The 15,059-nt window shown below is 37.2% G+C and overlaps 2 protein-coding genes across 3 annotated transcripts in view; one reads left to right on the top strand and one right to left on the bottom strand.

Annotated features, from left to right (window-relative positions):
- Positions 1-4,790: 4,790 nt before the first annotated feature.
- LOC107654544 (B9 domain-containing protein 1-like) lies at positions 4,791-7,864 on the top strand. Of its 2 annotated transcripts, XM_016441666.1 has the most exons (7): positions 4,797-5,204; positions 5,315-5,383; positions 5,620-5,728; positions 6,662-6,758; positions 6,845-6,907; positions 7,432-7,499; positions 7,596-7,864. In XM_016441666.1, exons 1-7 carry the CDS (start codon positions 5,142-5,144, stop codon positions 7,733-7,735), a joined length of 609 nt encoding a protein of 202 aa, XP_016297152.1. In that variant the 5' UTR covers positions 4,797-5,141; the 3' UTR covers positions 7,736-7,864. The 2 variants fall into 2 exon arrangements, with proteins under 2 accessions (XP_016297153.1, XP_016297152.1); XM_016441667.1 differs by lacking the exon at positions 5,315-5,383 and having other exon boundaries at positions 4,791-5,204.
- Positions 7,865-11,471: 3,607 nt separating this feature from the next.
- LOC107654543 (epsin-2-like) overlaps positions 11,472-15,059 on the bottom strand; it is a 27,987-nt gene continuing 24,399 nt past the window's right edge. Inside the window, exons 6-9 of the mRNA XM_016441664.1 lie at positions 13,259-13,426; positions 13,029-13,118; positions 12,744-12,941; positions 11,472-12,034 (exon numbers count right to left, since the gene is read on the bottom strand). Of these exons, the coding sequence (XP_016297150.1) occupies positions 11,700-12,034; positions 12,744-12,941; positions 13,029-13,118; positions 13,259-13,426 (791 nt within the window). The 3' untranslated portion in view covers positions 11,472-11,699. The remainder of the gene's footprint in view (positions 12,035-12,743; positions 12,942-13,028; positions 13,119-13,258; positions 13,427-15,059) is intronic.

Genomic DNA, 15,059 nt, shown 5'->3' with positions numbered 1-15,059 from the left:
TGATTCAAACGCGAGTTTTGAGCAGTGTAGAGTAGCGCTTGTTGTTTGTCATTTCTCCAATCACAAATGCAGACGTGGTTACGTGGCGCAATACACAACGCAACGCGTAAAAAGACAGTATAAGTCATTATAATCCATAATTATGTCCCCACTGGATGCAACAAATGCCTCGTTTATAATGGGTTTTAATGTTTTAGAGTCATCGCTCCGGCCGGACAGGGCATCATCACAATATGGTAAGTGGCGTAACATTTCCGTCACACGCTTGAGGTATTCGGCCAATCACAATGCACTGGATAGCTGGCCAATCAGCGTACACCTTGCTTTTCAGACCGATGAGCTTTGTAAAAATCAATAATGAGAAACAATAATGTACAGTATGTGGAAAATAATGTGTTTTTTGAACCTTAAACCGCAAAAACACATTTCATTACACCAAATACACAAAATAAATGTTCTTTTTAGCAACATCATATGACCCCTTTAAATGAGGTCATGACCACCTACACAGGAATGTGCCGTTAAATTTATTGTGTGGCATCAGAGGCCTCTTCCTCAGTGTGTGAACTTCCCTTACCTTCAAATCGCTCAACATCTTTCTTCATTTTATTAAATGGCACACCGGTTAGTTTCATAGTCACTCCACCTTTCTCATTGCAGACAGTTTCTACAAAGAAAACAAAATAATTACAAAATTTATCTGCATCTCTTGCAAGTTTAGCAATAATTGGAAATGTCATCTGTAATGGCACAAAATTGTGTCTGAGAGTCTTCTCCTTAGTGGGTAAGAGTTAGAAGTCTGAGAGCGTGTAAATTAAGCCAAATTGCACAATTTAAGTAATACTAGGCATCTTATGTCCATAAACTCTCTTATTAAATAATTCAGTCTAAGTCAGTCCAACTGTGGTCCACAAAAGATTTCCAAATGATTTGTAAATTGATCGGTCGATTTAAACAAAATGAACAAAATAATAATACTTATCTGCAAAAAATAACTAATGTTAATAATATAACTGACAGGGTGCACAAGGTTTTAATCAAATGTAGCTAGCGAACAGTAGGCTTATTAATTAAAACTAGTTGAAATAGCACAAAACACAATTTTTGTACCGTTCAAATGGTTTCAAAACCACTGTCCGAAGCAAACATAGCTTACACCAAAGCACCAAGGCTACATCTTACTGCTGAAAAACACAGTAAAAACAGTAATAATGTGAAATATTATTACAATTAAAAACAACTGTTCTATTTTAAAATATTTTACAATGTAATTTATTCCTGTGATGTCAAAGCTGAACATTTTCAGCATCATTACTCTTCAGAGTCACATGATCCTTCAGAAATCATTCTAATATGCTGATTTGCTGCTCAAGAAACACTTCTTATTATTATCAATGTTGAAACAGTTTACTATTTTTGAACTCTTAATATTTTATGGAAACATTTTTTGATGATTAGAAGAAAAGTATAGCATTTATTTAAAGTTTTGTAACATTATGTCTTTACTCTGTCACTTTTGATCAATTTAATGCATCCGTGTTGAATAAAAGCATTAATTAAATAATAATAATCATTTATTGAGCATCAGTGTTAAGTTCACACCCTTCCTATGCTATCGTTTCCTGTCCAACTTCAGATCAATCCGGGAAAAACAGTAAACATCAGTTACGGTAATGCCTGAGACAAAACCATTTATGTGCTCCCAAAAGAAAATTCATTCTTTTATTATTTATCAAATGGAAAAATTCTAAAAGCATGGGTGGGAAAGATTTATCTTTCATGCAAACTGAGGGAGTGGTCGAAATGAAAGAGCCTTGATCCCTGCCACAAGAGTGGGCCGCTGTAATTTGACACATGCAGATCCACGGTGACCCACTCATCTGTCTGACACAGGCCATTATGCTGTCACAGAGCTGCACTCCAGCTAATGGAGAGGCAATATTAATGATTAGCCTTCATAATAAATGGCACTCTGCTTTTGACCATGATTGGAGTTTGGAGGGAGGGACATAAATCGATAACAATTTTACATGACGTACATTCAGGTTGTGTCTCAGCTTAGCTTTCCAGCTAAGGTGGGGAAACAGTGACCTGGTATTTTCAGATGCAGGTCAGGGACTGACTATTATACAGGATGGCAAGTTCAGTACATAAAAATCTAAAAGTCATTCTATTAAACAATATTAAATATTTATGAGCTTTTAGGCCTTTATAACGCAGAGTCATAATGGCATTAAGTGGATGTTTCTTCCACTCCATTATGGTCATAACCTAATGTCTTCTCTTTACATTACATACTGAGTGAATAAACATGAACTTGAATAAAACAAAGTTCAAATCTACTCACAATCAAGTTCAAATCAGACTACACTATGGACAAAGCAGATTTGAGGGTCAACGATGTTCAAGACAATCTACAGTAACAAAAAAGGAGCGAAAAAAATAAATAAAATAAAACACATGCCCATAAATGTGCTGTTTGTGTTCATGTTTTCATATGATTTTAAAATATGAAATGTAGTGACTCTAAAAATATCATGTGGTGTATATATCAAATATAAAATGTTTTCCTTACACCTTGGCATGTATGTGTACCAGGGTTATTATAGTTAACTAAAACTAAAACCATAAAAAGAAACATTTTAGGTGCATAAATGAATAAACATAAATGTAAAATATTACATAAAATATTACATAAACATAACAATAATAGTATCTCAGTGATACTATTTTCAAGAAAGTTTTAGAAAGTTTTTAAATGCATTTTTCAAGGTGAAAAGGTAACAAAATGTTTTACCAATATAATTAATTATTTATTTAAAAATATAATTTCTGGAAATCAAACAACATAACAACCCAAACAAACCTTGACTTGTCATTAAATTCACTTAAAAAAAAAAAAGATTTATCAACACTGGCGCACAGTCATGAGGGTCTGCAGGGTTCCTTTCTATGTTATCACTGCATACCAAAGTTACATTTTAATATAGATATTAAAAACATGATCATTATATAAGGGATTAATTTAAGTCACTGTATGTGTGAACTGCATTTTAATGTTTTTTTTTTTGTTTTTTTTTTACAGAATTAAAAAGCGCCATGTCACTGACCCATAAAATGTGTCTGAATAAAGCCAAGCTATTATAAGCTCCTAGTCATCCTCAAGACTAAACAATAAAGAACACTTGTCTTTAAGAAAACACAAGATCATCTTTCAGACCACCAACCAGACAGACCCTCCAAACTACAGCCCAGGGCACATGACCTTTCCATGACATTTGCTATGGTGTGGACAGTTGCTGCATGTTTTGGTGACACTAGCAAATGTCAACCAAACAAAAATCGTCAATCAGATGGACACAGCTATTCACAAACTGTTGAGATCACAAGTACAGAAATAGATTAAATGGATTTCACAACTAAGCATTTGTGCCATGCGATTAATGGAGGACAAGAACAATACACTCAACCTAAAAGCCACATGGTTTGGGTATGAAGACAAAAAAAAAAACATGCCCCACGGAAATGACTGAATGAGTCTTTATTTCAGGCCTAAAAAGGGAGACACAGGTCCCGTAGAGGACTTGTAAGTAGTACAGACGTCTATTGCTATAAATAGTGACTGTAAGTCAAAGACCTGGTCCCAGAGAGGGAAAATTGGCAACAGATGAGGACAGCTCAAACTGGGACATCGTTGGGCCAGAAAGTGACAGGCAGGTCTTCATCTAGGTTAAAAAAGCTTGATTCTGAGTTTACTGAGGTGTAGGACTAAAACCAAAGACTGAGCCCTAAATTCAATTCATGGATTTATATATTGATTGGCTATAGCATGTCGTCTCTCAGGGGGGTTTCAATTTTTGCTTTGTTTCATGGATATCTCACACTTTGTTTTCAGTTTCAAGGTCTTGGTATCTGTTTCGAGGGCTCACTTAGCTTCCCTCAAGCTGAGAGCTTTGCACAAGAGAAAATGTATTGAGAACAAAATAAGTGATTTAAGTGAGAGTGATTTAATATCTTAGCAATTTCTTACCAACTTCTTGAGATGGTTGTCCATTCTGCTCTGGTGAAACAACAGGTTGGTTAGTTTGTTGTTACTTTAGCTGCTGTTGGAATTTATACTGACACTGTTGGCGTGGATGTGGATGTTGTTTGTTTATTAAATGCAGCTTCTTCACACCATAATGTCTCAGTGCTGCTTCTTCACAAAATGTATCTAAAGAGATATTAATTTCACTATTCACATTTTTTTTATTATTTAATTTATAGAGAGATGTTAAATGTCAAAATGATATTGGGGGGGTGCATTTTTTGTTGGATTCATAACAACATAACATAATATTTCGAAAGGGGGAAAACAGCAGATAAGCAGACAGTGGCGGACAGACCTAGTAAACAAAAGCAGATAGGCCTACCCCTCCCTGCACAGGAAATGAGGTGAAAACAAAACTCTTGACTTCATGCCATAACACAATTAAATTACGTTCGCCTGCTTTACGAATCACAAAGAGTTTCATTTAACATCCAATATGCCCATACATGCCAGATCCCAGCATGTGCTAACATAGTAAGGTGTGTGAAATAGTACCATAAGAAAATGGGAACGGCTGGGACAAACACCAGGTGGGGACCTGCACACTTTCACACAATAAATACATGGAAAGGTGTAGACATTTCGTATGCCTATATATTATTCGTGTGGAAAATAATAATAAATATTGTGTCTTGTGCCCATAGTTTTGATTTGTAGTGAATCATGGACGTGTTTAATGTTTATTTATGCTCTGGCAATATAAACCCAAGGTTATTGTGCAAAGGCCAAAGCTTTTGGAAGCTTTTGTGTCTTGAGAGACAACGACATTTCCACACAGAAAAACCCGTAAGTCTTCAACCACAAATCCGGAAAACCAAAAAAGTTCCAATGTCATGTCCACGACAGCCACCTAGCGGAGTAGCATTTTAAAAACGCATTTTTATTTCCGCCATTTTGGACCATATTGCCTGCCGTACTGAAAGCGTCCACAGCAGCCAGAGGGATGTTAACAACGGGAATCCATTCATTTGACATCTGAACGGATATTTCAGTGCAGCGAGGGTGGTTTGGTGGGATTTTAAATGTTTTCCAGGGTGTTAATGGTGTGGAAATGACCTCAAACAACCCAGCTGTTTTTCTTCTCATGGTTAATGGGCAAATCGAAGCAGCCGATGTAAGTTAACATTGATTTTTAGAAGATGTGTTTAATGTAGTAAACTGTGTGCAAAGCCTGCTATTAAAGTGGGTTAATAAGATAACTTACATGTCGTATTTTGCCTAAAGTTCCCAGAATATGATGATCTTTACTGCAAGTATTGCTTTGTTTATGGACACGATTGGGCGCCCACATCAGTGAGTGACATCAACCTGCTTCACTTGCTTTTGTGTATATATATATATATATATATATATATATACTGTATATATAATATGCAAGGTGAATAGTAATATAATATTAATAGTATCTTTATCATTATTAAAGTTTAGTTGCCCCTGTTTGGGAGACGTGATATATAGGCTATAAGCTTTTGTATTCTCATATATTCCACAGTAGTAGTAAGTTTGTATCTTTTTCCCACAACCTGAAGGGCTTGGAAGAGGGAATTTCTCAAATAACTTCTAAAGGTAGAGGATCTCAGAGTTTGGTGTGGACCTTCCCACTGGACATCACCTTCAAAAGCACGAGCCCATTTGGCTGTAAGTGAACCACGTTTGATTGAGTCAGAATCCATTGTATGGAGCTTCTGTGGGTCTTAAAGGCAACAAATAGTTTTAATTCACCCGTCCACAATTTAAGGCCTTAAAAGTGTCTTTAAAAAGAGCAGAAAATCTTAAATTCCTGAAGTTAAGGAATTAAATAATGCCTTTAGCACTGCAAAAAACAAAAAAAAAATCCTCAGTATTTTTTACCAATATACATATTTAATCGTCCTTAAATCAAAATACATTTATTTGAAATGCAAAATAAAGAGATATGAAGTCTTATTTTGTGAGAAATTGAACAAAATGAATTGAGTTTATGATTTAACAAGAACAAATATCTGTCAATGGAAGATGAAAATTTGTTTTCCCTTTTAAGGAAGCTGTTTCTGAGTCCACTAGCCGATATTTGTTCTTGTTTTAAACATTAAACTCGGTTCACAACAAGACTTCTTATCTTATGACATTTTGATTTTTAGAATCTTTAGACACTTAGCACTGGACAACAAGAGAGAAATACTCCGGAATAACATCAAAAACATTTTTGTAGCATGATCAGAAGTTATTTCCATATTCTAGTGGCCAGGAGAAGAGCTATTCAAGCCAATTTTTGTCAAATGAATTGAGTAATGGAGATCTGCTGAAAGTTGTATTTTCAAGCTTTGAAGTTTTGCTAAAACAACTTCTTGTGTGCTTCCTAGACATTTACATTCAGAGAACACTGGCATACTGTGTTCCCTTCAATTCATTCCTTAAATTAATTTACTTGGTCTTAAAAAGGTAGCACAAACGTCTTAAATTTACCTTCATAAAACCTGCAGAAACCCTGATCTGATGAAGGAATATTATTCTGAAGATTGTAATGCAGCTTAATTATGTGCCCACTATTTCTAAGTATCCATCTATCTTTTTCTTTTTTTCTTTCTTCAGGGCCCCAGATTGTGGTCAGTGTGTATGGCCCTTACACTTTTGGAAATGATGTTGTGAGAGGTTATGGAGCCATACACATCCCGTTTACACCTGGAAAGTGAGTTACTCGAAGATTGTGTTGTCATAATACAAGCTTAAAATCTGTGTAAAATGCAGAATTACATGTGAATGCTCTCTGTCCAGACACACCAAGCCCATTCCTATGTTCGTTCCTGAGTCTACATCAAGACTTCAGAAGTTCACAAGGTTGTAACTAATTTCTCATAATTAATCCAATGTTACCTCATTCATTTGCATTCACATGTAGACACACAGTACAGCAGAATATTAAAGTTACCCAATTTATAATGCAGCAGCTTTGGGTTATGATCTGAATTTAATTTGCTGTTGCCCTTCCCTCTTGTTCTCAAGACTTAACTTGAACTACGTTTCAGTTAAATGTGCAACTTGTATGAACGTTTCAAATGAGAAGGTACACTGTAACTTAAGAACATTTATTTTCATCAGACTCTATCCCCCGGTTTCACAGACGAGGCTTAAGCTAATCCCAGACTAAAATACATGTTTGAGCTGTCTCAACTGAAAATATCTAGCTCTGACATATCTTAAAATATGTCAGTGTCATGATGCAAACCTGTAATGTTGTCTTCTAAGGCAGTTTTGTAAAAGTTGCTTAAATATCTTAATTTAACCAAGGCCTAGTCCTGGCTTAAGCTAAGCCCCGTTTGTGGAACCGGGCCTATATCTAACATGTTATATCTTGTACTCAGCTGGCTGATGGGAAGGCGTCCAGAATTCACAGATCCCAAGGTTGTTGCCCAAGGAGAGGGAAGAGAAGGTAAGCTTTTATTTAACCCTCGACTCAAAATGAAATTTCAGTGGATGTTTCAGTGTATTTACAAGCTATAGCGGATGCAATTTTGTTTGTTTGCAGTTACGAGGGTGCGCTCACAAGGTTTTGTTACACTACTGTTCAACATTGTGACTAAAGACATGAAGAAACTGGGTTATGAAACTACATCAGAGCATTCAGCTGCTACAGGACTGACAAGAACATCTCAAAAGCTCCAATAACCACTTTCAGGATATTTTTGTACCTTTTTGTAATCTTAGTCCGTTTTCAAGTCGCTTTCATAGTCACTTTATAGCTATACAAATGTGATATTGCTTTATCAGCTTTGTATGTTTTTAAATAAACTGATCTTGTGCATTTATAGAAGTTCAGTTGATTAATATTTCATTTGCATAATTTGAATTCCGATTCTAATCTGCAAATTCCATCTTTGCCTATTTTAAACCTAGGCACAACTATGATTAACCTTTGCCCAGGGTTTTTATATTGAACTAAAACTACAAAAACATTAAAGTTAACTGAAATAAACGACTGATATGAAATGTAAAAAAAAAAGTAAGCTTGTTTTATTTCAGCTAATTGCCATGGCAACATTTTTCACTTTAACTTGATGCTAAAATAAAACGAAACTTTACTAAATAAACTAATGAAAATTATAAAACCACAACAAAATTACTAAAACTTTAAAATTAAAAACAGAAAATAAAAATAAAATAGAATTCAAAATGTTAATAACTAGGGCTGCAAAACGATTAAATCGCATTCGAAATAAAAGTTGATGTTTGCATACTATGTGTGTGTATGGCGTATATTTAATATATATAAATAAATATATATAAATAAATACACATAAATATACATAAATATACACACATACATGTATATATTAAGGAAAAATGTTAGGTACAATATTTATATTTATATATAATATAAATTATATACAAGTATAAATATATATACACACAATATATATATTTTTTAAATATACACATATTTGTATTTATATATATATATACACATAATAAATATACACAGTACACGCATAGTATGTGAACAAACTTATTTTGAATGCGATTCAGGATTAATCGTTTTGCAGCCCTAATAAAAACTACAACAGTATCTTAATGTTGCTGAAATAACACTGGCTCTGGTGCCACAATAAGATGTGATGTCTGTGTTTACTGACAGCATGAATAGGACAGATCAAAAGTCATTGATACCATTTATTTGTTTTACCACTGCAGCTACAGGTCCTTAATCACTTGCTGCTGTTTAGATGGCAATAAAACATTGCTCCTGTGACTTTCCTACAAAACCATTACACAGAAATAAGGTACACAACAATATGTTACAATAGAACAGATGATAAATTATATTATACAGTCATAATGCCAACAAGTTGAGCACATATCTATAAAAGCAGCCTGCTCCCAGTAATATGAGACAGTTTGGTAAAGACACAGACACAACAACATGGAAAAATAAAATGTTATGCATGTTCACAAGGTTAGTCCTCCACAATAAATGCATAATGAGTACATAATAACAGAAGAACAGGTGATACACGGTAACAGCAAAACGAGATGGTCGAGATGAAATGAGCTAGATATCGTGTGGATTCAAAAGTAAAACTAGTCTGCATAATAGAGTACAGTGATGTTCACTAGCAGGGAGTCTTGTTTAGCAGGATCTGTGCCTGCCTTAACCATCACGGCCATCAAAAGCGCATTACATACCTCTTAAAGCTGTCTTAGCCACCCCCACCCCCCAAAATGCCTGAGTATGCCTGCAGATTATTGACCATAACACCCAGGCTATGCTACAAGGCTGCACATGGGCAGTACTACCACAATATTTCCAGCAGAGGTCACTAGCTCACAGATGAGAGAAGCTGTAGAGTCAATACTCTAGCCGTAATCAAAAAAAGCAGGAATAATAAAGATAATAACTGGGGAACAACTGAAGAGAGATAAATGTGTATAGTCAGTTTAAAAATGACCGCAGCTCTGCATTTAAAAAGGACAAGCAATGTCACTTTGGTAACTACTATTGGTGGCAAACACTGCCATCTTGTGCTTAACTGGTTGAATTAAAAGTGTAGACACAGCAAGCCACACGAAACACCGAAGTCTAGGCGTTCTCGCTTTAAATGGACTGCTAATTGTGATTAACAATTCATAGTCTAGTCTAAGTCTCATTTAATGATAAAACCGTGGCCAAAATAAATGTATGAATACAGAACAATGCAAATCAACCACAGGTTTCTAGCTGTAGAAAGATGCATATGACCCCTAACATACATGTATACCACATATTCAACAAACAAACAAAAAAAAGCAATCAATCATACAATCTATTACAAGACTCCTCCCATACTATAACCTGTCTTAGCATGTCCACTCATTCTTGTAACACTATAAGCAAGTTAGCTTCGAATACAGAACTGAGGATTTTGTTAACGGCAAGCTCTGATACATGCTTGGCTTTTTTCCCGACGTGCATGAACAGATTGCATTAGGAAGCAGTGATTAGTTATACAGCTGTCGGTTATAACAGTAAGATGCATTAGGACCTGATGAAGATATACCAACACCCATTTCCTCCCGTTTCCCTTTGCTCCTTCCATACGCACGCATACATAAATTAAAAACGTTACTGAAATGATCACATTTCAGATTGTTGGATACTCACAGAGAAGCGGATGAATACTAATCATTAGTATGGATTAGCTGTCGAATATGGAGCTGTACTGTGCAAATAGTGAGCCGTACTGAATTGAAAGAACCCATTCACCCAATAAACAATGTCTCGGGATTGTAAAGCAGTAAAAAACAGGCTTAGTATAAAAGTTGAGCTGTATTATGATATGCAAACCAACTCCCCGTCATGCATTACAAAAGAAAAGGAAGAAAGAACAACTCCACTTCAGTATGAAATTCATCTTTCAAGGCATCAGGTTTGAAACCATTCACACATGCAGTTTGCGGACTCCATCCTAGTCCTCGGCTTTGCTCGTGTCTTAGTGAATGATTTCCCATCGCTTCTCGCGCTAAGGACTAACGGTGGGCCGACAGTCAAAAGAAGATAAATCAGAGCATGTGCAAAATCCCTGCAATAGAACATCAAAATAATTTCCATGTAAACTGATAGATAGTCTACTTAAGCGTACTGTAAATACACAGTGTATATGCACTGCGTAGAACGTACAGGCTGCTTCGATTAAAAGGGTTAGCTTTATCTAGCACGCTGCTTTCAAAGACTAGAAATGAGAAAAATTAAGACGAACCAGTACTCCTAGTTTCAGGTCTCTGATAAGAAAAGTAAGCCATCAAAAAAAAAAAAGAAGTTAAAAACAGGAAGGTTGCTCCCGGGAAGAAAATCTCCTAGACGCTGTATCGCTGATGGTTTCTTTTGAGGAAATTTAGAAAAGAATACCAAATCGTCGTATGGTACCAATTTCTGACAGGAGAGGAAGGGAATCGCCTGCCAGTGTGGCATCAGGTTTGAAACCATTCACACATGCAGTTTGCGGACTCCATCCTAGTCCTCGGCTTTGCTCGTGTCTTAGTGAATGATTTCCCATCGCTTCTCGCGCTAAGGACTAACGGTGGGCCGACAGTCAAAAGAAGATAAATCAGAGCATGTGCAAAATCCCTGCAATAGAACATCAAAATAATTTCCATGTAAACTGATAGATAGTCTACTTAAGCGTACTGTAAATACACAGTGTATATGCACTGCGTAGAACGTACAGGCTGCTTCGATTAAAAGGGTTAGCTTTATCTAGCACGCTGCTTTCAAAGACTAGAAATGAGAAAAATTAAGACGAACCAGTACTCCTAGTTTCAGGTCTCTGATAAGAAAAGTAAGCCATCAAAAAAAAAAAAGAAGTTAAAAACAGGAAGGTTGCTCCCGGGAAGAAAATCTCCTAGACGCTGTATCGCTGATGGTTTCTTTTGAGGAAATTTAGAAAAGAATACCAAATCGTCGTATGGTACCAATTTCTGACAGGAGAGGAAGGGAACCGCCTGCCAGTGTAAAACCTGTAAACACCACTGCTACTCCCAAAAGTCTCAAAATAGCACACAGGTTTGGGGGAACACAACAGACTACGTTGTCTATGCCATAGGAACGGGGATGAGAGAGAGAGATTCGTGTGGGTTTCGGGGAGGCAAATGTTGTTCCTCACAATAAGAAGGGGTTGGTTGTGCCGCCGGCTTGTGTTGCTGCTCCGCTCATGAGTGGCTGGGGCATGGACATGGAGGCTGGGATCCCCATGTTTGGCATCTGGCCCACGGGCCCGAGAGGAGCCATGCCGGCCATGGGTACCATTGAGACAGGGCCGGCTGGGGGCATTGAGGACAGAGGCAAGGGCTCGTTGCTTCTCTGGCCCATGCTGAAGCCCTGTCCGCTCAGGCCCATCATGGGACTGACTCTCATCTGGTTGAGGGTGGGTGGCTGTGGCTGGTTCACCTGGAAGGGGTTGACCTGAGCTGCAGGAGCTGAAGCTGCTCCCGAGACTGAAACGAGACCAAAGGGAGGTACAGGTGAATGCACTGCTTAATGAGAACAATCAGGGTGTCTGCAGAGTTTTTCAAATCAAATTTAAGGCTTTGTAATTAAAATAATACTATCTATTCAGAACAAACCAACACAATCACAAAAGCTGCAAGTTTAAAATGCTCAAAATATGTTTTAATAAAAATGTAATGAAATCAATACCAACATATCAATGCATACAAACAGGTTGAGCCACATTACAACCACGCACATGCGTTGTTTACGTGCAGAGGTACTCTCGATAATGGCAGAAGATGTGATTTGGAGGAGAATTGTTGAGTGAAGTCGTTATTTTTGTTTTCTTTGTGCACAAAAAGTATTCTCGTAGCTTTGTAAAATTGCGGTTGAACCCCTGATGTCACATTGACTATTTTATCAATGTCCTTACTACCTTTCTGGGTCTGGGAACATTTCAGCTGCACTGCTGTCTATGGAGGGTCAGAAAGCTCTCGGATTTCATCAAAAATATCTTCATTTGTGTTCCGAAGATGAACAAAGGTCTTACAGGTTGGAACAGCATGAGGGTGAGTAATTAATGACAAAATTTTCATTTTTGGGTGAACTATCCCTTTAAAATGATAAATGACCTTGCATTTTATAAAACTGAATTTCAAGACCCCTGTAAATGTACAAGTGATCTCCTAGAAATATGTAATTGGTTAAGATTACCTCCAGCGAGGAAGGGGTTGGAGACTGGAGCCTGCTGGGGAAGTTTGGTGACCAGAGAGTCTAGGTTGACAAGCGCGGCATTGGGACCCAGGAAAGACTCTGGAGTTTTTCTGGTTGGGCCACTCGGTACGTCAAACAGATCAGAGCCTACAGACAAACTGGTCTGCGATGGCAAGGCAGAGCTTCCTCTACCATCACCTGTAAAATAAACATCACATCCTCATGTCATTCCAAACAACAGCCGACACTTCTTTTAACTAGTAAACTGTAGTAGTCAGCTTTTACCTGTCACTGCTGAGTAGCGAAGACTGTCAAACACAGAGAGGTCCTCCCTGGAATTACCATTTGGTGTGGAGAAAAGATCAAAGCTACCCACTGAGGGATGACAGTTGGGATTAAAATTGAAGAAAGCTTTTAATTTTTAATATTCAAGAATGTAAAATAAGAGAACAGTCTTATTTCTCAATGTAACACATAAATACATTTTAACGTGAACTTCAGTTTTCAGAGCTCACCTGTGGCAGGGGCTTTGGGGCGGGTGGCAGGCATTGAGCTCCAGGGATCAGCAGCTGCAGGACCCGGGGTCGACCCCCAGGGGTCACTGCTTTTCAGAGAAGCAACTGAGGAAGAGGCACTGGGAAGACCCCAGGGATCCACAGGAGAAGCTGGCTTAGGGGCTGCCCCTGGAAGATACACACCTGTTAAGTAACACCATAGGTAACACTACAATGAAAAACCACTGCCACTCCCCTTACTCTGACTCTTATCAATACCTGAAAAATGCTTTTTTTAGAGCTAATTTTTTAAAAACAAAATCAAACCCTAATGAGTTGCAATATAATGGAAGTAGCAGCATATCTATTCTTCCATAATGTGAAAACCGAATGAAACTGATTATTGAAAAAAAGAAGAAAAAAAAACAGTGCCTGAACATGTTTCTATCCATTGGTTGTTGACTGAATGGAAGCAGATCTGAATGAGAGCTTTAATTAAGGAGAGAGAGAGAGAACGAACGAACGAACGCATGCACCCACTTGCGAGCAAGCGATTGTGAAGCATTGCGAACAAGCTTGTCGGTTTAATTACAAAAACTGCTAAGTTATCACCTGAATGTGCAATTTCTTACCTATAAAAAGTTTCCATCTTAATAAAATGCGAGCGCATACAGCACGCTGGCATTAAAACGCCATTAAAAATCTTTATGAGCAAACGTTCCGCCCCCGCATTGGAAGTTCTGTGGAGAATCGGATATGTGTGTTTAGACGTAGGTCAGATGTCCAGATATCAGATGTGTATCAGATTAAAATCCACATTTGGAAGTGGCTCAGATCGGATGCAAAAAAATAGAATCTCGTGCGGGTTTTTGTGTTTACACGTGTGCAACAAATTCCGATCTGTGTCAGATGTGAGCGAAAGATCGGATTTTTTGTGCCAGTGTAAACGCAGCCTTAGTCTCAGTCTGCCATGACAAGACTGAGTTATGACATTTTGATTTAAAATGACAAAATGTTATAAAAATAAAAAAACGCACAGATGAATCACTCAAGATGCATTGAACTAGACAATTTTAAGCACAACACAATTAAGAGCATACTGATATAAATGAGAAGGCCACAGAATTACTGTCACATCATCAATAATATATCTTCACCTTTAAAGGGGTCCTATTATGCTTTTTCACTTTTAGTTAGTCTGTAATGTTGCTGTTTGAGCATAAAAAAGATCTGCAAAGTTACAAAGCTCAAAGTCCACTTCAAAAGGAGATATTTTATTTAACAGAAATCACTTTTTAAAAACTACAACGAACGACTCGTTTGGACTACAACGCATATTTTCCGGGATTTGATATATCACAAATATCGACGAATGAGACGAGACCTGCTTGAGCTGCACTAGAGAAGGCAACGAGTGTTATCACTATGTCGGAGACACGCTAGCTTTCCCCAAGGCAGACGAACTTAGAATGGTTACAATCATCCGGGTTTAAATCGCGCTCAAATTGATTTGACGCAATATTTACACTGAAGCTTGCAGGCGGCTATGGTACACAACCTAGTATGAGAGCCTGTTCTAGTACACCCCCAAAACAAAATCAAGACTTTGTAAAAGAGCATAATAGGACCCATTTAATATTTAACTTCCTTAGAACAGAAACCAAACGGATTAAACCTGTACAAACTACAATATGACAGGAACTCAGGAAGAGAAAAATAACTATTTGGAAACCACGCTCAAATTCCAAGTTTAAAGGGGTCATATGATGTTGCTAAAAAGAACATTTTGTGTATTTGGTGTAATGAAATGTGTTTATGCGGT

This window comes from Sinocyclocheilus anshuiensis, unplaced genomic scaffold (genome assembly GCF_001515605.1).
Source record: "Sinocyclocheilus anshuiensis isolate Anshui unplaced genomic scaffold, SAMN03320099.WGS_v1.1 scaffold419, whole genome shotgun sequence".
NCBI lineage: Eukaryota > Metazoa > Chordata > Actinopteri > Cypriniformes > Cyprinidae > Sinocyclocheilus > Sinocyclocheilus anshuiensis.
Note: the sequence above shows the minus strand (reverse complement) of the source record. Positions and strands in the feature narration are given on the sequence as shown.